Raw genomic sequence first — 26,166 nt, 5'->3', positions numbered from 1 at the left:
AAGGATAAGAAAAACACTGTTTAGATTAAATACAGCTTTTCTTGTAAAAGTGCTCCAGAAGGTCATCTTCACAAGATCTTGTCTACGTCTTGCCTAAGTTGTCTAGGTTGCCATCATGATCTGGGAGGTGACAAGATAAAAGATTTGTTTCCTATTATCTGATGCATTAAGCTCCACTTTTATAAAGTTTGCTCATTTATAGGGGGGCACAGTGACCCCAGGCTTTAGGATTAGCTGTCATGGGTGCAACTCTGGGTCGGGGAATCTTCTGTGGAGAGTGTTCTGCCTGTGTTAATGCAACAGGACTCTTGATTCCACCCACAGTCACAAAAACATCCCAGCCAGGCTAAGTGGCTTCTCCAACTTGCGGCAGTGTGCAAGTGGCCCGCAGCAGACAGGTGTCCCACCGGGGTGCAGTCTCTGCTTGCACCTTGTGCGTGTCGGACTAGGCATCGTCTCTCACCCCACACCTCTTGGGACTAAGTGGTTACTGAAAACAGATGGGTTTGCAGGGAAAAAACAACAAGCTTCTAAATCGAACCTTCCACATGACGATCTTGGATAAACCTCTGAGATAACAAAAGCATAAACACTTTTATAATGTGCTTTTGGAATAATGGCAATTGAATAACATCCTTTATGTAGTTCAGTTAAAAAGCCCTCTAACCTGCAGTTTTACATTCCAGTGTAACTCTGGCCTCCCGCAGGTAACACAGATGTAATTCTGCACGTTCGAAACAAAGAGATATTGTTAAGGCAACGTCTTATCTGTATTGCATTACTGCCACAAACAGTGGTATACTACAGTATGGTCTGCTCAGATTGTGCAGCAGGCTTTCAGTGCTTTTTCAGATCAACAAAGACATGCCCAGGCAAGCTTTAAATGGACACTCTGAGGAGCAAGAAGAAAAAGAATCAGCAATCAGCCTGACTCTTTGTACCATGGTAATGAATAATATGCCCCAAAATGCAAATAAAACATGCCTCTGAAAATCGGTTATTTTATAACGTTAACGTTTTATAAAAATATGCCTGTATTAAATTTAAAGTATTAATTACCAAACATTGTGGAATTACAAATTATAGTATGAGTCAGCTGTTGTACTAGATTCTGTTGAACAACAGGATATTCATGAAATTAAGAGCATGAGCCGTAAAAACACTGATCCTAAGTGAATAGTAAAGAATCAGCTGAAAACAAAGAGCACGCAGAGCTCCACAGCCATGTTCTTCAGGGTGGCATCCCTGTCCATGTATTTTGCTTTATTTATCATTACAAATGCTAACACGAAAACAAGAAAGGTAAAAAAGGAGGGATTATATGCTCATATGCTTGCTAAGTCCTTGCAGTCTGCTGCGATTTTGTAACAAATTCTACAACTCCAGTAATAGACTGCAATCCTCACCTTGCCAGGCAAAGAAAAGCCTTTAGTGCAAATTCCTGATAAAAAGAAGACTCCGATACAAAGGATTTTAACACGAAGCATGTGCTTACTTAAGAGATGGCAGCACTTGAAGTGGAAACTTGTATAACCCTGTGATATATAAGACTTAAATAACATACTGTACTACAGTGAGAAAAGGAGGAACAGAGTAACTGCACACAGGTACATTCAGAGGGCTCCAACATCTTTCGAGTCACAGAGGCAAGGGTACAGATGATGATTTGTTTTTTAAAAAGTCTTCTTCTGTGAAAATGTTTGCAATTTGAGGGTCATCATGATCTTAAACAATGTAATCAATTGAGATCAAAAGCAGAGATAAATGAAGCCTCTCTACTTTTATGCACATGTATTTCCACTGAAAACGAATGAATACACACACCAGGTGCTGAACTGAAAATTAGCATATATCTATTTAGAAGAAATTCATTAAAAGTCCAGACAATTTCGTCTGTGACAACAACAGTCATTAACACTGTATGCCCAATTTTTAAAATGTTTAATGATTAATTAATGTTTAATTAATAATCTGATTTCCCAGCTTAAGTATTGTAGATAAAAGATATCTCTAAAGATACTGACAGTCCAAAAAGAGAATACACAATAACAGTGTTTTTACAATGCATGGAAGCTTACGTTTCACAGAAATAATGACTCAATTTAGTGAAGAAGACAGTGCTTATGTTTAGAAATGCCCCATTTTGGGATTCTGCTTTCCTGAAAGTCCCAGATGGGAATCCTAGGACCATAATGGATAATCACGCACAAAAAGTACCACCAACTCACAAGTTCCACTCACAAGACCTTCTGGAGTAGTGATAGTATCCTCAATACTCACCCACCCTAATTCAGATTGGCTGGTACTAACACTGATGACCAGAGTGTCCTCATCTAGATGCACTGTGAACAACCTTTGAGGTCCAATTAGCACACAACACCGCAGAGCAATGCTCATTTTAGGCAACATTTTAAGGATTCCTGATGTATATGCATATGTCTTTCTATAATGTAAAGCGCTCTAATGCACAGCAATGAAACTACTGCTCTGTATATATGGACTTGTGTGCTACAAACTGTATTTGTACGACGTGTTCAAAGCACAATCAAAGCAATACCACTGTTATTACAGCGCCTGTAATTTCATAATATTTTTTGTCTATTGCTTTCTAAATGACTAAGTAATATAACATGAATCATGAGTCACTCTATGAGGGGATCAATTGAATTTTAACACAGAAAACGGCATCAACAGAAAATCATAAGCCTGGTTCTATACTGCTTTTCTATAATAATAAAACTTACATTTTGCACCATTTTCAATTCTGTTGGCCATAATTAGTGTTGAGCAGTTTGCAGTGAAGGTAGTAAAGAGAAACATGCTTTACTAAAGCTAAACAGCTCTGCTTTCTCTTCGAAATGTTACGAAAGTGCTTCTTTTTCAAGGCCCAGCACTCCGGAAGGTTTTTTTGGCATTTCTTTCAAGGACCATGAAAAGCGTCAACAGTAAAAAAAAAAAATTTACAAGTGTGACGTTTTAAGGGTTGCCAGGTCACAACCAGACAGAAGCTGAACGCCACAGCCACAGTGTAAGGCCATAAAAAAAAATGCAGGTTAACTTTTTCAAAAGCAAAAAAAAACCAATATAAAACCATCTCCTTAAACTATGCGTGCAAACCTTAAGAGCACTATAAATTCTTAGTACTACTATATGAACTCTTCCAAAAACCCAGGAAAAAAAACAGAACAACAAAACTAAGTCTTGCAGGTCTTTCCAACAAAAAGACTCCGGGCCCCAAGTACACATCCTCTATAACCCTGCCCTATATTCCCTCCCCTGACCCTGAAGCTTCTGACTTCCATCCTTATAACTATAACTTATATCTAAATTATAACTTCTAATGTGTATCTTAAATTATCAGGTGACTTAGCTCCTCATTGTACAGCAAGATAAATATCCTAAACATTCCAACTGGAACAATTAAACCAGACGGCCCCCCCCTAGATCCCAGACCCCAGTGACACTGATGCTGTACAAGACTATGTGGACATGGACAAGCAGAAAGAGTCCTAGAAACACAGGTGATCTTTGGAAGGCTTTCTAAGGAGTGTGAAAAACAATTCCTCCACAGTTAATAGAAAAAGTATATAACAGGATCCCTAGACAAAATTAACTGGTTTTGAAGAAAAAAGGGTCAAGGGACATTCACACAATTAGATTGCTGTAGGTGTATGGTGTGCAAATGCTACTTGGGGGATCTGCACTGAAGACAAAAATGTACTCTTCTCACTTATCAGATCAGAGCAATGCAAAATGTTAATGGTATCTGCAATACTGTGGACAAATACAGGAGTATCTGCACATCATACTCTTGACTGCAACTGAAAACAGATTTAGAAAATGAAAGACGGGTATACATCGAGATCCAATACTGTGATGCTAAAAGACCAAAAAAACTAAGAAGTACTAAATATATCATTATCTTACTTATATAACTAATTGCATGTTTTTCTAATGCAAAATGTTCAGTTTTAATCATATTCACTAAATATTTTAATTGAAGACACTGAAAATTTTATCCTCTAATGGTTGTGCACGACTTTATATTCTTAGCTGGATTACAAGGAGTGGTGTTGTGTCCTTTTTCTATTTTCAAATATACAGAAAGTTCAAGACAGTCTGCTGTGTTTCTCTTCCCATAAACAGCCAACGAACACCCCTCCCCGACTTAAAATAACAATAAACCTTTTACAATGAATTTAGTAATGTGTCGCTTTAGCTTAAATGTAATTTATTATTTTGAAAAAAAATATTATTGAATGTATTACATTACCTTCTTATTTAATCCCTTTCAACAGCACATGTAATTTTGAAGCTTAGTACACATCTAATTCTTAAGAGGAGCAAACAATTCCCCAATACTAATAAAATAATATACTATATATATATACTGTATAATGAGGTAACAGGGTTGAACTAACAATGAAAGTTCTGCTATAACACCTCACTTTTCATATCTACTTTCTAGCTGCTGTAAATGGAGAGCTGCGGTATAACTGGAAAACATCTGTACTGAGGCCACTTCCATCCTTAGACAAAGACAGTACTGAGACGTCTTTGCTGCATACTGTATGTTAACTAATATTCAACATAAAACAAGCCTGTCAGATATATAAGCTGCTAAAAATACATTTTACTGAAAAACTCTTTCAGAACAGGAGAGGAATCTCACACTTTTAGTGCTGTGAATACTGGGAAGATGTCAAAACACACCCAGCACAACTTATTTACTGAAATGTTCATTTTCCCATGAAAACTTCGACAATGGACTTGACTGTATACCTCATCACACGTATTAAATAAGACAGCACACTTTGTGCATGAAATGTGCACCTATTTTTTTTAACCTGAACTGAAAAGGAGGGATGATTGATCAGGTTTTTGATGTTAATCTAAGATGAAGTGCAGTGTCGAAGGAGATAATGTGGTATATTCTGTGTACCCAGTTGCTGCTTTTGAATACAGAACTGAAGAAAGCAGAAGCAGATAAGCAAACTTCTCACGGTGGGCATGTCCTGCTCTGCTGCTGATACAAAACACTGGCTCACAAAGAAATCTGAGGTCACACAGGAAGTCAAATATAGAAATTGTTTCAGGTACTTCAAAACTGCAAGTGCAATGGAGTCAAAAGCTGCCTGCACACAGCTTTTAAAAACAGAAACTTCAGGCTTCAAAAGTCAGGATCTAAATTTAGCAATATGCTAAATTGATTGCGATACTATTCTTAGCCAATTTAAACTTTACCTCCATAGATGAGGTGTCATTTCTGTAGCAACACTGGGGGGTTTCATTTTAGGGTTTTTTCAAAGTTCCCAGTCTTCCTATTCATAATTCATGTAACTGCCTGCGTGTTTTAAAAAAGTTGATCACAACTTTAAATTAGCTGTATTACAAGGAAGGTTGTTGTGTCTTTTTCAGCTTTTCAGAAATACAGAGCAATAGAGTTCAAATACAAATACACCACCACCGGTGTGCAGCATCCACCTGGATGATGCGACGGCAGCCATAGTGCGCCAGAACACTCACCACACATCAGCTATCAGTGGGGGGGAGAGCAGAGTGATGAAGCCAATTCATAGATGGGGATTATTAGGAGGCCATGATTGGTAAGGGCCAATGGGAAATTTGGCCAGGACGCCGGGGTTACACCTCTACTCTTTTCAAGAAACGCCCCGGGATTTTTAATGACCACAGAGAGTCGGTTTTACGTCTCATCTGAAGGACAGCGCCTGTTTACAGTATAGTGTTCCTGTCACTATACTGGGGCATTAGGGCCCACATGGACCGCAGGGTGAGCGCCCCCTGCTGGCCCCACTAACACCTCTTCCAGCAAAGACCCAGGAGTTTATCCCAGGAGTCTCCCATCCAGGTACTGACCAGGCTCACACCTGCTTAGCTTCTGTGGGTTGCCAGTTGTGAGTTGCAGGGTGATATGGCTGCTGACATTGTTGCATTCAGCAAAAATAAAGACCCATTCAGGTAATCTACTAGGACACAGTCAACACAGAAAAAAGAAGTCAAGTACCACTTCTGTACAAGTAACCCAAAAGACAAGATGTGCTGCATTTCTCATTTGTTGTTTGGACAAAGCAGAGATGAAGGCCTTCAGTATCATTTCAACGAGAGCACAAAACCAAATATAAAATCTGCCCCTCCTGCATAATTTCTAGGGCTGTTTTCAGTCCTGTTAAAACAGCAGAAAACTATTTTCTTTGCTGGCAAAACCACTCCCCTCTTTTATTTTATCTTTCACATTTCCTGTATTGCCATAACAACTAGTGAGAAAAATGCCATAATTCTGAAAACAGATGCATATCCTGTATCATACTGTAAAATCTGCAGTTCGCAAGTTTTTGTCAGATACAGTAGAAGAAAATCTTCTGCTCAGGATAAAATAAGCACCAAAACTCATACAGTTCTTCATGGACCACTCAACAGTCTTTTAAAGAACCGATTTTCTTTCTAATTTATTTACCTCTTTCAACTGGTCAGCACTTCCCCACGATGCTGATCGCTGATGTGTGCCCTTCTTTTCAGCTCCTTCTTCAGTCCAGCAACTGGGAGTCTAAAATAAGAAAACAAAACAGTTAAGGTGCTATTTTTCCTCTTACATTGGTAGTTCTTGCCCTTTCTAATCCAAATTAAAGGGTGATTAATATTCTGAAAAATATTTTTCTTTAAAAAAAAAGATGCATTCCCCATAATGTTTCGCAACAGCATCCCAGTGAGAGAACAGAGCCTTCATATACAGTAGTGTTTGCCGACTTCAAAAATTATGCAGCTGACTGAAACAAATACAGGCGCAGATAGAGCAAGCCACCACATTCATTCACATTTAAGAAATTATTTGATCAGGGAGTTACCTGACTGAGGAATGTTTACTGCTAAAGAGCACACAATGTTATAGATAAAAGAAAAGGCAAGTCAAGCACCATAAAAGATGCCCATGAACAATGGCATTTAAGCAAGTTTTGATTTTGATTGCTTCACGAGAACTCCTCCACATTACATGTCAAGCAGAAAGACATTTTAACCCCCGCCCCCCACCTTCAACACGGCAGCATTTCAGTGTGCAATTAATATCTGAAAGGCTGAATAAGATTACATAACCCATCCCAACACCTCAAGCATGGCTTTAATAAGCCAGTGAATCCCTAGTGCCATGTGGTTCAATAGCTGCCTTCATCAGTAATGAACCAAGACTGCATTACCCATTCGTTCTTAACATTTTCGCACGGAGAACAAAACTAAAAAAAACAATGTAAGCGAACAGTGGCGTTACGGAGGAAAAAACAACAACATGCACAAACTTATACGAAATTGTTACAGCACAAAGGGAGACGTCAGAACAACTGAATGCCAGTAACCCAATCGGTGACCTACTGCACCATTCTGTGGCTCACAAAAGCTCCGCAAAAGCACACAGCACGGGGAAGAAAAGAGTATGTAGTGGTTAATGTAGGGGTCTCCATCCCTGGTCACGAAGGGCAGGGTTAATTAGGCAGATGACTGGTTAAATCGTGTAATTGACAGCTTACAGTATTTGGAACACAAGTCTGAACTCTGCTCACGAGAACATTTTGTCCTAATTAAGTAAAACACTTGTGTAATGCAAGAACTTACTTAGAAGTATTCCCAATCTTAAGAAAGAGGTCATTTAAGTTAATTTAATAAACCTCTTTAATGCATTTGACTTTTCTAGTAATGTTAAAAGATTTAAAAAAAACAAGTTTTTGAACAAGTCTTAGTGGAATTTAAAATAGGGGAAACCAGAGGATTTTTCTAATAGAAGGATCCAGAATTCACAGCGGTTTCAGGAACCAGGTGCTCGAGACCAGTGTGAGTTGACAAACCCATCGTCTGACAGGCCGAACACATAGCACACAACGTGCTACTTTTCAACATTAACCCTGTGCTGAAAGGCAGCTTAAAAGACACAAAAAATGTTGTCCCTTCAGCCCATTAAAAAGGCTGCAGGCACATGATACAAGAATCATGCCATCCACAGGGGGGAAACGTCTTCCTCAAGTGTTAATCACAATGTAGACTGCTGGGGAATCATCACCTGACACCAGGCTTTTAGTATTTTTCTCTTTAAAACACACAGCAATAAAAAAAAACAGTGTACAATCAACATTAGGGGTGGAGCTGACAGCAAAAGGTGCACCAAGTTAAGACCTTAAGCCCTTCTCCGATTTCTTTAGAAGGGGCATTTCAGGTTACAAACACGCAGCTGCCAAGAACCAAGCACACAAGGTAGAACCCTCATCCTCTCGCCTCTTTTATTGACAGTACGCCAAGTATCACACAATGTGGAGCAGGTCAGATAGCCGCTAGTGAGATGTTCTTTTCTGTTTTCTAGAGGAAAGACCTGAAGTGAGCAAGGAGTGTTAACAAATATATGGAACAGGGGGCATAGGAAATAACCCAGATAGAAACAAAATGATATAATGAAAAATAAAAAGGTCTGAAAAGGTCTGTGACCCTTCTTTTGTTCCATCTTCTTCTATATTTTAATTCATTTTTTTCCCATCTACTAGAACATGGCTAGACCCAAAAACCATTGGAGTAAAAACAAGAGGATTAAGTGTTACTATGATAAAAAAATAAAGCAAAAAAAATGTTTAAATCACCGAGATTTCAGTTCCCAATGAGAATGACTAAAGAATGAAAATACTGCAATAATACAACTCTGCATACCTACAAATCAGTTTTAGAGGGATGCAGTACACAAAAAGGGCAAGATGCTTACTTATTGAATACACAGGCACAATAAATGAAATGTCACAATGAAAATAAGTATGTTTGAGCAAATGTATCACTCCATCCAATCCAATAATCCTTCAGATGTGAAAAACTCTTCTGAGCCAAAACAAACAGGCATGGACAGCAGGAAAGACTGGGTGTTCTTTGAGAAGGAAAGTCTGATACTTGGGGCTTGTCGCAGCCACCAGAAGAGCGGTTTCTTTAAAAATTCCACGTGTCCTCTCTCTGGACCCAGTCTGTGCCAATCAATTCTGGAAACTATACAGGGACTGCCTTCATCGGGAATCCAACTGGACCGATATGCTGATTTCCTTCTAAAAAACAGATATCGTTGCGATGGTTGCCCTCCAGCTCTACCACCTTGAGTTCCAGACTCCTCAGGTTCTCTGCATAATCATTCAGCATCTCTATTGATTCCCTTTGTTCTTCCACTATCAAGTCCAGTTTTGAGATCATTTGCTGAGCAACTACACGGACATCTGAGCATTTAAGTCTGAAGCTGATACAGCTGAAATGAGCTCACCACCGCCACCATCTCAGACACCACAAGCAGCTCCTGTAGATCCATTATCCGCTCGAGCAGAGTGGCCACCTTAGCCCATTCAAGAGCTTCACATTCATTTAGCTTCACCTTAACTGGAGAAAGAACAGGCAGAGGATCGGCCTTTTTCTGCTTCCCAGCCATCTTATACGAACCACGCACACAGAAACAGACCACAGGGGTAACGAAACCAAACAAAAAGCATGACAGGCAACAGAGGTCCTTGCTCCCTGCTACCATCTGAGCACAACAGGAATGCTATCTGTAAAAAAGTCTAGATCTCATTCTTACTTCACTCAGATTTCTTTCCCTCGGTTCGCTCTTTGACTCTACAGTCTACAGTCTGTGGTGGTGTGAAACCACTAGAGGCTCCTAGCATGAGGAGCTGTTATTCAACTAGCTCTTACATTCTGCTGTCTCTGTTACTGGTCGCCGATGAAAAGAGGAAGCTAGATGCTTGTCATTGATTCTCTGAGGACAGTGTGAAGATCATATCTTAGACTGTAATTGGAGCTAGTAACTCCGACTTCAGATTTTAAAAGAGTACCTAAATTCCATTTGCCATTGTCTGTTTTGCAGATGTTTTAATTCCAAAAGATAACGGAGAAAAAAATCAGTCAATGATTACATTAAAGTAATATTCAATGCTAACTAAATGATATTAAAAAGTCAGCATTAAGTCCAATACAAATTACAGCTTATAATTATTCATTAGCTGAAAGATACAAAACTTGTATACACATGACTATCATGCAAATGGCACAAATTAGAAAAGGCGTTGCTCAGTTTATGACTGAACTGCGATGTTAATAGGTGTTATGGTTACGTGCTCACAATAAACCAGTTATTCATTTCTAGAGGGGCCACAAACGGGACCGAGAGCAGCGTCTGCTTCATCTTTCAATTTCAATAACTACAGCACACCAAACCTCATATTGTCTCATTAGTTCTCTTTCCGGATCTTTGATATGCAGTAAACAACCTCGACTAAATCAAAGGAACAGCCATACTTACTACTACAGTACACTACAATAGGCAGCGGAAGTCTTCAGTTTCTTAAGTCAGCAACAAACCGTCGTCACACATAGTGAAGCCAATTTTGCCATTCCTTCTACATTTTGTTACAGCATGAGTGGCAAAAAAAATAAAGACAAGGCATTTACAGACTGATTTTTTCCTTTTCCCCCCCAAAAAAGTGTCTTTCTTAATCAGACTTTTTCTGTGAGAGGAGCAGTATTCTTTGGCTTGTAAAAGCAATGACTGTTTTATTTTCTCCTAGTACTATGGTATGGATAGTCCTAACAAAGCCACACTTCACCTCTCTCCGAGACTTTGCTACAGCTTCAAACAAAAACTCACAGGAACTATATTTAGGGTAGCATAATTCAAAATTAATATTGATGTGAAAATATACATCCAAGATACATGCAAAAAGGTCTGTTGAATCGCTTGGATGTCAAAACAGATTTTGTACAAAATTGTTTCTATAGAAACAAAAATATACCAGTTGTGGATATAATGAGGCACAAAACATGACTTATTACAGGAATTATTTTTACAACCAAGTTCTTATTGTGCCCTAGCATGACGACTGATGTTTATGGTTAAAACCTTAAAACATGTCTCCACGTTTATTCTGCTTAAAGGTGAATGCAAACCTTATCACAGCACACGGGTTGCAACACGATAAGACCTTAAAAAATGCAGGCCGTATGGGCTAAGCAGTTGAAAGGCCTTTAGTATAAAAAGGGTCTAAAAATGTAAGCCTTTCTTATGCTGAATGCAGAGGGAAAACAAGAATTCTAAAAGGCAAACATAAGCATAACCTTTAGTGAAGAAGCATTGTATTATTGTGCTAGAAAGATCATGCAAAATGCAATATATTAAATTGCTTTTCTTCTCGAAGGACTTCAGTAACTGAATGTATATACATTTACCAAAAAAAGAAATTTGTTAAAGAAAATTGTCAAATTTCATCCATTCAAATGGATGCTCAGAATGGGGTGATCTAATTCTCTTCCTACCTTATATTAATGATCTGGATTTTCATATAGTTAGTAAACTAGTCAAGTTTGCAGTAAATATAAAAAATAGGAGGACTAGCAAACATCGCAGAAACCCCCAATAAATTCCAATTAAATTATGAAATTTAAAATGAAATACTGAAAAGAGTTTTGCATGCAGGTAGCAAAAACAAAAAATACATTAAAAAATATTAACACAGAGCTTGATGAAGCTACATCTGAAAAAGGCTAAGCTTTTCATGTTAATACATCATTTACTGTACATCTTATAGGCAACGTGGGGAAAAGCAGTAATCAAACTGTCAGGATAAATAAAAGTGTAGAATGTAAAGCAAGGAATGTTAAAATTGTACAATTATTTAATAAGCTATTCTTTAGAATACTGTGTACCATTATTGATTATTAATATTGTGCAAAAGATTGGTCACCATATTACAAAAACATATTCCTGCACTGGAATCAGTTATGAGACGATCAACCAGCTATACTCTTGGGCTTAAGGGAATGTCCCACACACCTGGTCCAAGTATCCAAGACCCTCAAAGACACTGACAAAGTCAACCCAATGTCTGGAAACAACATGGAAGTGCAGACAGATTGGAAGGCATTTCTTTATGAAAAGGGTTGTGGGAATATGGAACAAGCTACTCAGACATGCTGTTGAAGCCGATACCTTCAAGAGACGCTGTATGAGATCCTTGATTTGGATAAGATAAGATCACTTTATTAGCCATGTACAATTTCTTGCATTAGGAATTTGTCTGTTCGCATACCCCAGCATGCTCTCCACGAGACAGACAGGGAGAGAAGCTTGTTTGTCAAACAGGCAGATGGTAGTGGATTCCTTTTTTACTTAAATAGCTCACTGTAGGCTGTAATACTAAAGTTTCTGCAGCATCTTCCTGTGCTACAGTATACTGGATCCTTTGGAATCGATTGCAAAAATGCATCTTTCCAGTGAAATGGTCCTGGGAGGACGTCAGAATTATTGGCCCTCCGCATCACTGTGCTAAACACATTAAGCAAAGCCAAATCATTTGAGACTTCTGAAAATTATTTATCATTGTTATCATCACGTTTGCAACACATTGGCCTACGTGAATGGGTTTTTCTTACAGAAGGTGGATTTGTTGTCAAGTTCAGTACTGATATGCCTGCGGAAGGGCAGAGACATAAAAGATCTGGAAGACTGACTTCAACGTATGTACTGATCTCATTCCCATCAGAAGGGGTCTTGCCCAGACTTCACAGAATCAAGTGCCACCGTGTTGAGCATGCGGAACAAGCAACTGGCCGGGATTCCTCTGTGTGGTAGATGGTTACAGCACACACAAGGAAGGAAAATCACACTAGCAACCTTTAACTAACCTCTGGCTGACCTCCTGGAAAGATCTGAATCTGAAACGGCACTGAACAATTTAAAGGTACAGATGTTTTGGAGAGGGCTGGGGCTAAAAAGTCTCATAAAGAAATGATTGTACTTGGGAAAAGGGTAATGCCATTACTATAGCATAAAGCCATATTTAGAGGCAACTATAGAAATAGAAGTAACAACACTGCCAACAGCTTAACTTAAATGCTGAAATCCCCTATTCAGGCAGCATAAAGCCTATGAAATTCAAAGGGTCTTTTTGTAAGCAAACCTTCTATGTACCGTGAAATTTCCTCAGACTTTGAAGAGAATGTTTTTTGGAGGCAGAGAAAAATTTTCTCCTGCAATACTAACAAATGGAACATTTTTAAGTCAGTATAATGACATGTGGACAGTGAAACAGTTTACATAAAAGGATAAAGATAATTACAATCAAAATGAAGCAAAGCAGATTCCATGCGTGATACTGTTTTTAAGCAAAGCACAAGTTTCTCAAACTAGAAAATTCAACCTAGACAAGGTCATTCAGGAATTTTACAGGTTTACATTTGCCTAACATTCTCACCAAGCCAGTTTTTAACTGAATAGTCATTCATGTTTTCATTCCCTTCATTGTTTTCTCCCTACGTGAAAATACAAGCTTTATCTGGAATCAAGCTCAAATTTATTTGAGGTTAAAAATCCCATTATCCTGTTTTTAAGTGAAAGACAGTGGCAGATTTTACACTACTGTAACTTCAAAAACTGCAATACCCTAAAAAATTATACTTCTGACATGTACTAAATCTTCTGCCTTCTACAGCATCAGAGCAGCTTTTCAGATAGACTGCATGTTGAAACCATTTAAAACCAGTTTGCTTTGTTTTTCTAATAAACAGGCAACGCAATGCTTCAGAAACAACGTGGATGACACTGTTCACTGCCAGATTTACAGAACAACTGACATTGTAAATCGTGTCTCTCTATATTGCGAAGGTCAGCAGAACGGGCAGGCAATATCTTGTGAAGATTACCCACAGGGAAATTCTACAGCCTTCATTTTCAGTTTGCCTTGAAGTCAGAAAATCCAAAGATGCCTTTCACTTCATGACTTATTATGCTGCGGCATATCACTCATGTTGTCTCTACACTTCACGAGTGAAATAGGAACATGAAAAGAAAACCACAGGAAACCAGGCCTGATGCTGCACCATGGCATTAAAGTGAAAAAAAAGAAAGTTCTGCAACAAATAAAAGGTTTCCTGAGTGGCACGGCTTCATGTGATGGAATTATTAGTGCAGTGAGGCACCCAACACCATCGGTGTAACTGCAGAGCTCTGCTGAAACAAGAAAACCCAAATATTTATTAGATCAACTATTTTATTTTTTTGTATTCACAAGAACTATTAGCCAGTGATATACAGAGCTCGGAGCTTTTAATAAAAATGCTAAAAAATGTAGTCTTAAAAAAAATGGTCGTACTGTATATACAGGAAAAAGAGAAGCACAATCTTTGCAGAAAGGCCACAGATTCTTTGTCTGTTGAAATTAGGTCAGATAGACATTAGCTCAAAGTGGTTTAGGGTTTTGGGCAGGCCACACTAAGCCTGCAGTCAAGGCTTGGGCGTTGCTGATTTGAGGCATGACAGATTCGAGCCAGACAATTTTCTTAAACAACTCCTGCCACATCTGCCATGGAGATACTGCGGAAAACCCCGGGAGCAGGGACTAACGTTCTTGCAAGTGCAAGCAGATAAGGGAATTCGATTTTTCACACCCTCGGAAAAACACACTCCGTCCCGCTTCAGAATCCACACCTGACCCTGGCAAAACACCGACGGACGCCACAGTGCCTGCACCTACTCCAGCCGTGCCTGCTGTCAGGCCACGCGCATATTTTCTCTGGTGTCATTTTAATGAGGCTGTCCGTTCCATGACAAATAATTACAGTCAATTCAGTACATCGTCTCCTTTAATGAAAACCCTGGGCGATGTTTCATTGAAAACTGGGATCAAATCCAGGTTTCAGACTTCAGCTTGATTTAACCAGCCATTTATTAAGTCTAAAGAGTTAGAATTTGACGTTTTGAGCAGATACTCAGCCTTCAAGTTTAAGGTTTTGGGGGGGGTCCTCTTTTGTAGGTGATGTATTCTTCTCTGCTTGACTAATTTTGTATGTCTTGTCGAGGAAAGGGGCTGAAAAGAGAGACATTCTGGTTTCTGATCATTTGTAATTTCTGCACAAGAAAAAAGATCAATATGAAGGGTCCAAATGTAATCGGACATAATTTAATTAATTTCATGCATAAATTAGGATTCCCAAGTAGTTCAAGCAGAAGAAGTGCCTGTTCAGCGCCCAGGTGGAGCCCTGTGGCCTTGTCTCGTCCAGCTCAAGCCTGATTCATCACTGTGCTGACCGGCAGTGACACAGGGGCAGGGCGGGAACAAGCTGGCCAGGTCCTTCTCAGTTTCCTGAGACTTGCTGGCTGCCCGCAGGCAGGCCGTGACATCGGCGAGAGATGTGCCACTCCTCCAGCAGGGCCCAGCACTCTCCTGTAGACCGCCGTGGAGCTGGCGGTGTGCCAGAGAGGACTGGTTCTGCGAGAGGAGCTCACTGTGCCCATGCGCTGGCTGGTGAAGCAGGGCAGGTGCTGCTGGAGGGGGAGCTTAGGTTGGTCTGCGCACCAGGAAAGCAATATTAAGGTTTAACGGTGGCGGTAAAACGGTTTTAAAAAGATCGGTGCAAGTGTGTGCTCGCAGGCTAAGTGCATTTAAAGTGCAATTAAAATTTTATCCCGCATAAACCTCCTGATGAGAAATACAAAATGAAGAAACCTAACATGTGGTCCCTGCAGTGAAATGTGTATATTTCGAGAAAAATTAGGCTTTATTTTTTTAGTAGAACAAAACAGGAGGTTATGTGCGTAAGATAACTGTAATCAGAAACTCTTATTTGCATATTGCAAATGTTTTACCATGAACTTGTACTGGAATGGCAGTACAGTTCAACATACATTAGCATTAGTGCCACAGTCGGTTCCTACATAGTGGAGTTTTTTTATTTAACTTTTCATTAATGAGCTGCACAGAAAAAACAAAAAAAAGCATGTTGCACTCTCTCATGGAAGTTAAATGTTGGCCCAGATGTGTACACATTTTGAGATCTGTAATATTGCTGTCATATTGATCTTAATCACGATAATGTAATGAGTACATAATGTACAGTTCAGGCTGATTTTTTTTAACCTCTGTATCTTAAGAAAATCTAAAGAGCCTATTTACTGTGAGCTTACATCGGTTGTTTTCACTATTCACTGTGAATTTCACACAGATTAATATTGAATACTTAGCACCCTGCCTTTAATTTAACACCAAACATAGTGACGATACTGTAGTCTGTCAGCATATTTCAGGAGAGAGATATTCAGAGATGCTGCTTGCAGATCTGCTGTTTACTGATAATGTGAATTGGTTAATGTACTGTAGTCTTTAATCTCTCACATCTTTCTTAATGACTTTAATGATGCACCGGATGACTCAAAAACCAGAAAAGCAGCAGCAAGAATACAAGGTTGGTGTTAAGGATGTTGTGAGAGCAACTGCAATCAATAATACCTGAAAAAAAGTGTTAATAAACTGTTTTTCCTAAAAATTGCATCTGTTGTTCTCAGTGGAGATTGGTAGAAACAGGCTGTGCTATCTTTTAATGAGAAGTAAAGTACACAAGAACCTAAGAAAGGTTACAAATGAGAGACGGTCTTGCAGCCCATATTGCTCATTAGGTAGTTGGTAACCCAAGGATCTCATTGAGCTGTTTTTGGGGAAAAAAAGCCACGGTAAAAGAAATTATGTTTAGAAATTGCCATTTTTATTGCTTCCTTGCCTCTGTCTAGAAGTTGTAAGTGACGTGTCAATATAAACACGAATGTCTTTTTTATAAACAGCCTCAGACTGTCACGCTCTGTATTTAAAATTCAGGACTTTTTTTTTTAGTGCTCCGTACTTTGACATTGAATGTCATCCACCAGGTGTTTGCCCAGGTGTTTTATCTTCAACAGTGTTTGCAAATTCACGTGTTTTGGTACTGTCTACAAACATTTTTAGATTACTAACCATACCAGAATCTACAGTAGATCACTGATATAAACCAGGAAGCAGAGTGTTCCTTGTAGTACTCTTGTAATTACTGCTCATCACAAAAATATTCAGCATGGCTTTTCATAGATACCAGTAGTTCTGGGTTTACATCCCTTCTGAAAGATGCCACAGAACTTAAAAACGTGTCAATTAAAAGCTATTTCCCCATTATAATGCATATCAATAGGGGGATGCATTCTGAGTCCCTTCTCAACCAGAGTGTTAGACTCCCCGGTAAGAACAGTTCCACACGCCCATTCAAGACTGGCGATAAGCTTGTGGGGAGGGCTAACCTTTGCCCATTTCCATTCTCGGTGAAGGCTGAGCAGGTGGTGGCTACGTACAGTAGGTCCCTCAGGGCCACGCTTCTCACTTCCCTCGCTTAAACCCCGACCAGCCCTTTCTGAACTTAACGTGTCGACCCTCCCACCCGAGAAGACAGCCGTTAGCCTTCTATCGGGGGACTTTGAAGACTGATGTCACCGGGCTCTCTTTGTGTACATCTTTCCATGTGTGTTGGTCTCTCTCCAGAGCTATTCAAGAGACCCACTAATGACTGCCAGCAGCAGCAGAAGGATGGTGCTGCTCTTGACTGTGTCGAGTCACAGTCAGAGTGTGATGAGTCGAGTTGAACAGCTCAAACACAGCATCTGGATGGTAACGACCACAGAGGAGAGAGGCTTGTGGCTGCTATACTAATATTACTGGAAAAATGATTGTCTTCTGTTAGCAAACAGGAAGTGTCTTAAACAGCAAAACTTTTCTAACAAAAATAACTATTGAGTAATGCAAATTTTGCCAGAAAGGTTTCATTTTGGTTTGCCCATAACGTTGCACAAGCAGTACTAGGTTATAATGTGCAGCTATTTTGATAACATCGGATATCTGTAATAACATCTAATATTGTAAAACCAATTATTTTTAATGTGAGCCATCCAAATATTGGAATAAAAAAAACTGTTTACGGTTATATGTATATTTTCTTACAAAAAATGATTTTGAACTCATTTTGAACTGCTATTGGAAGTGCACTTTCTATTTTAACAAGAAAGGAAAACAAGTTCTTCTGTGAAGGTGAACAGCAGCCAGGATTACTGGCATGTTCTGTACAAAGGTCACCATCAAGGCAGTGAGCTGATGACCAGTCATCTACTGTAACTGTAAGAGGACAACACGAAAAGAAGAAATCTAACAGCACATAACCATTTACAAAAACAAAAAACTCTAGTCATACTGTACTTGCACCGAGTCTACTGTATATCTCCATCATTTAAAAGAACTTTAAAAACAGCCGAAACCAAAGATTTTATCATCATTACTGGAAAAAAGTGGTTAAAAACCAGAGCTGTACACACTACAGTATAAAGTAGCCAGAACATTTCAAAATGCCAAAAAAAATGGTTTACATTTGTGTTTGCTGTCCAATTGTCAGATTGAAAAGCTCCTTTAGCATAAAAAAAGTCTGCATATCATGACACAAGAAAATGATCTTCAGAAGAGTGGGTGGCAGTTATTAGTCTAAGGTACTGGGTTCGAATCTTGATTGGTCCTTCCCACATTCTGGTTTGCATGTTCTGCCTGTGTTCGAGTGGGTCAATTTCTTTTATTGCTGTTCATGAAGCAAGAATCACAAATGCTGAAATAGTGCGGTCAAGAGCTTAATTGCCCTGTAAAATCTAAGGGCTAAGAGGAGACAGCTATATAGTACATTGATCCTGAAATTCTGTTTTGTTTCAGCTAGTGAATGAAATAAAATCACAGAAGTTTATATCAAGTTGGTTAATTTCTGCAACAGCACAAGCTCCTGTAATACTGAATGACTACAGTAAAGTTCAGGACCTTTCCGACATTGATTTGTTTTCTAATACATGTTCATTCTACACAAACATACCAAACATGATGCTAATCAAAATAACTAATAATTTTGATAATGATGATACCTTATTAATGTGGACTTTAAGAAACTCAAAGTAATGTACAATACCACAGACATAATACACTTACCTGAAATAAAAAGAACAAAGCAAATAAAAAAGAAAAAGGGTTTTAAGTGAGTTTTGAAGGTTTTGATAGTTGCAGAGCAATGGACTTAGGCAGTGAGTTGCACAGAAGGCCAGAATGATAAAATCTCAGATTAATAGCTGAGCTGGACAATAGCAAGTCAATAAGTACTTAACATAGCTAGAGTTAGACCATCCGTTCCTGAATTGTAAACGGAGAAACCTTAAACTTCAATTGGAATGATGCAAAGTAGTGTTAGTTGGCATACATGCCACAGTATTCTACACATACTGGAGTCCGTTTAGTACCTTATAAGATACCCCAGTAAAGCAGTACAGCAGTCTAATCTTGAGCAAATAAAGGCATGTATCTATTTCAGCAACAGAAATGACAGAGCAAGGGTCATCCAAGAATGGCTATACAGGTGGAAGACACACATGTGTTCCTAACATGAGCTTCAAATCACAACATAGGGTCAACAGATAGTTTTCCAGTGTATGTCAAATGTTTTTATTTCAAGACTGTCAACACCATAGTCATGTTACGCACTTTATGTCACAGGCTCTGAACATCAGCTTCACAGAGTCAGTTTTCTATTTTAGCTTATTCAAAGAGTTATTCTTTGCTTCCATATCTTAATTTCAGACAGACACCTGAAACGTGCAGAAACCAAAGCATTACTGTTTGATTTTGTCTGCAAGTATAGCTGAGCTTCAGCAGCACAGTAAGGAAACCCAAGTCCATGACGAGCTAACCAAAAGGTAACACAAATACCAAATAGTAAAGGTCCCAACACAGAACCCTGTGGAACACCCTGTGTAAGTGGAACAACATTAGATTTAAAATGGTCACGATCTACAAATTGGCTTGTGGAAGAAGCTAGACCAATGAAGGGAAGCACCAGTCAGACTGAAAAATAACTTCTTTTGCACTGTGGTACTATTTCTTCTGTAAAATTAGTAGTCATTTCACACTAAAACATACTCACTGTTAGAGTCTTAAAACAAAGCTCTGCACAACAGCAGCAAGTCTCTAGCTTTTCAAACTTTCCACCAGTGTGCAGGTCACTGTTTGCGGTCTACGTATCTACGAGGCAGGATACCAGTTACCACGTACTGTAAGCACACCCCTCTACATTCAAACGATCAAGTTGACATACAAACTATTTGATTGTTTTTTTCACATTTATTGTAATGTTATTCTTATGACAGGGAACCAATATTGTAAGCCACTGTAAACACTCAACTTCCCTTAGCTGGGCTTCAGGACAAAAGGGTCTACAGCCATGCCTCTTCCTGAAAGCATGGCCAGAATCTCAGGCAACACTGCAATTCAAATAGATCACCTTTGTGCACCTCATGCATATACCATTAAATGCTCTTTTAAGTGGGACCCAGGCTGAGATCTGGGTTCAGTTTTAAGATGAGAGCAAATTGACTGATCCTCAGTTCTCTTAAAAAGCACAACATATCATTTTAAAAACACAAAATGTCCATACCCCCATGGTAGTAATATATAGCTTACAAGGCACTCCCAATGACATTTTTTTAAATCCGTATATTGTTGGTTATTTGATCACATTCCCCCTTGTTTCAGAGTCGTGTGACTTCTCTGTTCCCCTGGGCCACATACCACATCCTTTCCACTTGAGCAAGACAGACAGCAAAACAGGACTTAATCTGAGCAATGTATGAAGAAGATCAGCCTTTAGGAACACAGGCAGGGATTGTATTGGCGTGACAAGATCATAAAACACTGAAGAAATTATTTTAAGTTAAACTAAACTGAATTATGAGCGTGAGAAGTAAAAATAATTACTGCCCCTGGCCATTTCTCTCCCTTAATGACAGGCAAGTGCACTACACATCTTTCAGAAGAATGATGCTTTCTATCATGACACTTGTTTATTTAACTATTATAGGTTGAAATCCAATGTTTCCCCTTTTCAAAAAACAAGACGTGAGACTCATCAGGAAAATACAAATGGTAAGATAAAAGAACAATACAGATAATAACCACTGTCAATATCTACTGAGCCCATGGGTAACTTGACTTTGTCAGTTGTTATTCAAAATAAACCAGAGCTACTGAGGACATGCAGCTTTGCACAGAAATTGATGGGATTTCTGAACCGTCATAAAATCGTTTTGTTTTTTTCAGATTTCAAAGGCTTGACAGCTGCAAACCAGAAAAAGACAAACAGAAAACAGCCGTCTGGATTTGGAAAGTGTCATTCTAGTCCTTAAGTATTTCCATTGAGCATTCACCCCCAGCTATTATTCTTAACTCATTCGAGCTAGCTCTTTGTAACCTGGGCAAACAGACATCTATTCAAAAAACTCAATGCACAGCTCTACCACACCCCCTGCACAACAGCCAGAACTTCAGAACACTGGCTGTGCAATCCTCTATTATTTCATGCTTTTTGAGAAACCGAGTCTGAAACAAGGGGTTTTACTGCATTTTATTTCATGGTTGGAGAATAAAGATCGAAAACACAGTAAAGATTTAGGCCAGTGCATGAATCCTATATGAGGCTCAGGTAAAAATGCTATGCTTTACATGAATAATGTTAGAATCCTGAACTGCAGAAACAAAATTACTGAACAGTATCAGTAATTGGGGATAATATGTGTATCCAGAAGTAGTATACACAGTATAGTATATGCACATCAGGACCCCCCCCCATTACTCAATGAGATATAATCTCAGATATGTTATATCTATCTATACATGTTAAGCTCCATAGCCTTGTTAAACTTTATTTTCATTTTGTACTTGTCCACTGGTGTTCAGAACAAAACTGCTGATAGACCTTGTTCAAAGAGAAGTGATTGTACTGTAACTTCTAGAGTACAAATTTAGAAATGAAGGAGACTGGTGTAGAGCTCACACTGAAAACAGGATGTTTGTGGTCGGCTCAATAATGTCTTATGTCATTTCTGACAGATATTGTTACCAGAGTTAATGAGCCTTAATTGGCAGCACCGAAGCCTAAAGTTCAAGAGAAGAAAAAAAATACGGCGATACTGGCATATTCAAAAATGCAATCTGACTTTGTTTCCCCTCGAGTCGTAGTAGACAAGAGCTTTCGATATACCCGGGCTTTGTTTTGCATTAAAGAGCATTTAAAACTAAAAGCAACGAAGCAACTCCTAGAATGAAATGGTTGTACAGTGTGACACCTCGTAGCTCTCAGTTCTCCTCCTGTGCCATGCAGGCAGTGCTAACTGCTGGGTGTGTGGGGCTGTGTGTATCCTGCCTTGCTCCCATGCACCTCCGGAACAGCATCCAGACTGCCACAAACCACACCAAGAATTGGCGACTTTCCGATAATAGAAGCACGGACAGATGTATGGAGGGGTGAATAATGTAACTTGGTGAAAACATGGTCCTGGATACCAACCTTTCAAATGATCAAACAAAAAAATGTTTTTTCAAAACTACATGTAAGTGTCTTGATAACAGGACATCCTCTTGAAAGAACAAAAATGTTAAAGGCTATATAGCCATCCATAAATATTCTGTGGTCCTCCGTAAAGATGTCCTGAAAGTACTGTCAAAAGTATAACCTCTATTTTTGGTCTACAGCAAAGTTGTAGCCAATCAGAATTCCCAAAAGCATATTCTGTAATGTTGGCCTATGATTAATTTCCCAAGTAATGAAGAGTGGTTTGGTAAAATTAATTGCACCTTTAAAAAACGGATAGCTTGTCTTCTTGTATTATTATACAAAACATATTTTATGATTTAAGTCCAAGTTAAAATGGGCTAATACAAAACCAGCATGCACCACTGGAATAAAATTATCTGATGGGTTTAATTAAGACCATCAATAGTGCTCTTACAGAAACTCTAATCTAGATAAAGAAATTTAAAGCAGAACTGCTTCTGACGGAAAAGAAATGTCTAAACCTCGAGTATTTCAATAAATAGCACATCTGCCTCTTTGGTTGCCTCAGTTACAGTAAGATACTATTTAAGGATTAACCAACATGCTCATGAAATGATCAATCAGCTCTTGTTTTTCTGGAGGGGAAAACGCCCAGGCTTTTACAGAATACCAATTGTACGCTCAGCTCTTCAAATCTTGTGTTCGGCCTCAGCAAGCTGCGTTATTGAAGCAGTATGTGCATGCTATTTTGAGAGAGAGAGAAAAACAGACTTAACTGTTGTAAGAAAGATGTATGCACAGGATGAAGGCACTGCAAGCACTATTTTAGCTAAATGCCATGGGTGGTTAAACTATAGACCTTCATGTGACCCCAGTCCTCGCTATTGCCAACACACAACCAGAACTGATAACAATGACAACTCAGTTAAATAAAAAAGGAAAAGGCTGCAGCTGTCAAACTTTACAAGCTGCTGAACATTATTAGATCTCTTTACCACTCTATTAAACTCAATACAGCAAGGCCAAGAGCAATACTGTCCAGACTCATCTGCTAACTGAGCTCTTACGGATACAATCCTTTTGCCCATGCAAGCCAACACTGCCAACAAAAATAATAGAATAACAGATTTTTGAAAAATCTAAGACAAATCTTTTTAGGTTTTAAGACTTCTAAAATACTGGGACAACCAAGTACTGTAAGCCACCTTCTCGAGTGTTCAACTGTGGATAACACTGTAAACGTGATCAAGGACAGCAGCACTGCTGTCCAAGATTAGCGGAGCCCTTTGCATCAAGGTAAGGGAGTACCTTCTATACAGGCAACCTAGTCAACTAATGCAGCGGCTGTCGAGCTGTAAAGCTCTTGATCCACAAGAGGCCTATGTTTTCAACAGCAGTGATCCTTGAACTGCACAATACCGATTGTGTTTAACACAGGCTAGTTTGGCTTATAACACAGATCAGCAGATTACAAGCAACATGCATGTGTCATTTAATGTAAATTTACGAACATTTACGTAAATTTACGAAGACATGCCACTCTTTAAGTGGTCTAACTACAGGTTTATAGGTCGTCCTAGAAAGTATTTTCTCAAGTGAATTAAAATTGGCACAGCCCTGACTTTCCGACAGCTTTCATGGATTCACTAGACACCTAGGAGAAATGCGGACTTGCAACTATATACCATGAAATGCAGTCAGGCAGTGATCAACTCTAAAAAAAAATTACACAAAGCTTCTGAATTCTGCATGTAGGAGATCCGTTTCTACATACAAATAACCTTTGCTCCACCAAAGAAAGATTTCCTAGTATCATCAACACAAGAATAATCAATGGTAGTTTATAACCTTCCTAATGGGTCTGTATTAGCTACAGATGGAAAACGTGTTAAAGGAAGAACAAAGACTTCTTACTAAGATATAAACGTGATTAAGAAATGTTCCAGTGTAACACAGAAAAGGTTTCTTAGTTTCTAACTAGGTATTTGTAGTTAATATAGTGTTATTATATTGGAATATATACATATTGTACTAAAGTATAGTATGAGTATTGCTATATTATAGTTTTCAAACCTATGACTGTAGTTTGTTTTTTACTTCATATCTACTGTAGGTTAGGATTCTGTACTGACCTAAAAGATATAAAATCGGTTTAGTTGCATTTATCCAGATTGTTATACACTTTTTCCTGCTTCATTTCAACAAAATGCTGAATGACACTATCAAAATTAAGAAATTGCAGAAAAAAAACAAACCACCAGCTATACCCTTTGAAACAAAAGGCATCGCGGATCACTGGGGTCCCGTACTAAGCTGCACTAAGACTTGCTGGGCCCTCTCATCCTGACAGCTATCTGCCCGCTTCAAAAAAATGACAGAACATTTAAGCAAACAAAGAGCTGCATGCTAAAGACTGTACTACTGTGCAAGTGAAAAATCTGTAATGTTGGTGACCTCATTTTTCCAGAGGCTGGAAAATCAGCAGCGATATTCTGAATTTATCAAATTTTACAATACTTTCATCAGTGCTTTTGTAACTTGTACAATTCATGAATTGTACCCATTGCAAATAGCAGGCTGTGTATTTATTTGCATCATCTTTGACTATCTGCTGAGATCTCAGTCTGCACAGTAGAAGTATAGTATTTTAATATCTGATGTTTAACCCTTTTCACTTTGAAACATGCATTTCTTTAAGATCACTTTACTGGCCATATACAATTTCTTGTATTAGGAATTGGCAACACACCTTAGCAATGATGTAATAACCAATTAGATAGAAACGCAGCAGGGATGAAATATTGGGATGCCTAACATTAGTAGGAAAGCAACAATCACCAGGGACCTAAAAGCAAATGCATTTAAATGCACTGATATTCCAGTTACATCCTCTCAAGTGCTTCAGTTTATATGATTAGACATACGACACCCTCATCCAGGAACTTGCACTGGCTCTGTGTAACAATGTACAGAGTACAAATCTTTCTTTCACAGCTTTGTAAGGGCTGCATCCATGCCTTACTCTCCCAGCCTCATTCCCATTAATGTCTGACATTCAGCACTGCATCACTGCTCACTTAATCTGCACACCCCATTTTTGCAATTTTTTGGTGACTGCACTCAAATTATGGAATACTCTTTCCAGCCCCATCACTAACGGCAGTTTAGTACGGACATACATGAATACAATATATGCACAACGACAGAGGTGCCTTATTTAACTTAGCTTTTTTTTTAAGCTCTAGGAGACAGGAGAACAATCGCTGGCCTCCTAATAATCCCCTGGCAGTCTGAAGGAGCTTGAACTTTTTTGCAAGGAAGAGTGGGATAAAATTGCAGAGACCAGGTGTGCAAAGTTGATAGAGACTTATTCACAAAGACCTACTGCTGTAATAAATGCAAAAAGTGCTTCCACAAAGTGTTAGTTGGGGGGAGGGGTGTGCACACTTTTGCAACCAGGGTGTTGTAGGTTTTTTCATTTAAATTATTTTTCCTAATGATTATCTATTTGTTTTTCTCTCGAATTGTATTGGTTGCAAGGTCACGGTTTACCTTGATTTCTGGCTTTACATCACAAAACCCTGCAGTTTCAATAAGGGTGTGCAGGCTTTTTATATCCACTGTACTATGGCGCATCATCCAGGTGGGGCTGCACACTGGTGGTGGTGGAGGGGAGTCCCCATTACCTGTAAAGCACTTTGAGTGGAGTGTCCAGAAAAGTGCTATACAAGTGTAAGGAAATATTATTATTAAAGTTGCCTTCCAGGATTCAAACCTCATTCCCAGCCAACCGGTATGGACTTACACATTGCTGCAAGGAGCTGACCGACAAGGGCGGGTCCTATCAGTTGTTTTGCATAGACATGGTATTTGCCCACCGGCAGCTCTTCTTATAATAGAAAAACAACAAACAAGGGCCAGGCGGAGAAGCAGATTTGATAGTCAAGCTGG

General features: G+C 38.9%; 1 protein-coding gene across 6 annotated transcripts in view; it reads right to left on the bottom strand.

Annotated features, from left to right (window-relative positions):
- The window catches only part of glcci1a (glucocorticoid induced 1a), a 73,639-nt gene that overhangs the window by 23,122 nt on the left and 24,351 nt on the right, over window positions 1–26,166 (bottom strand). For all 6 annotated transcript variants that reach the window (XM_088928644.1, XM_088928646.1, XM_088928649.1 and 3 more), the window contains exon 4: window positions 6,476–6,565. In XM_088928644.1, coding sequence (XP_088784770.1) covers window positions 6,476–6,565 — 90 coding nt within the window. The remainder of the gene's footprint in view (window positions 1–6,475; window positions 6,566–26,166) is intronic.

Source organism: Atractosteus spatula, chromosome 12, assembly GCF_055471065.1.
Source record: "Atractosteus spatula isolate fAtrSpa1 chromosome 12, fAtrSpa1.hap1, whole genome shotgun sequence".
In the NCBI taxonomy this organism is placed as follows: domain Eukaryota; kingdom Metazoa; phylum Chordata; class Actinopteri; order Semionotiformes; family Lepisosteidae; genus Atractosteus; species Atractosteus spatula.
The sequence above is the reverse complement of the archived record's forward strand: the minus strand, read 5'-3'. Positions and strand labels throughout refer to the sequence as shown.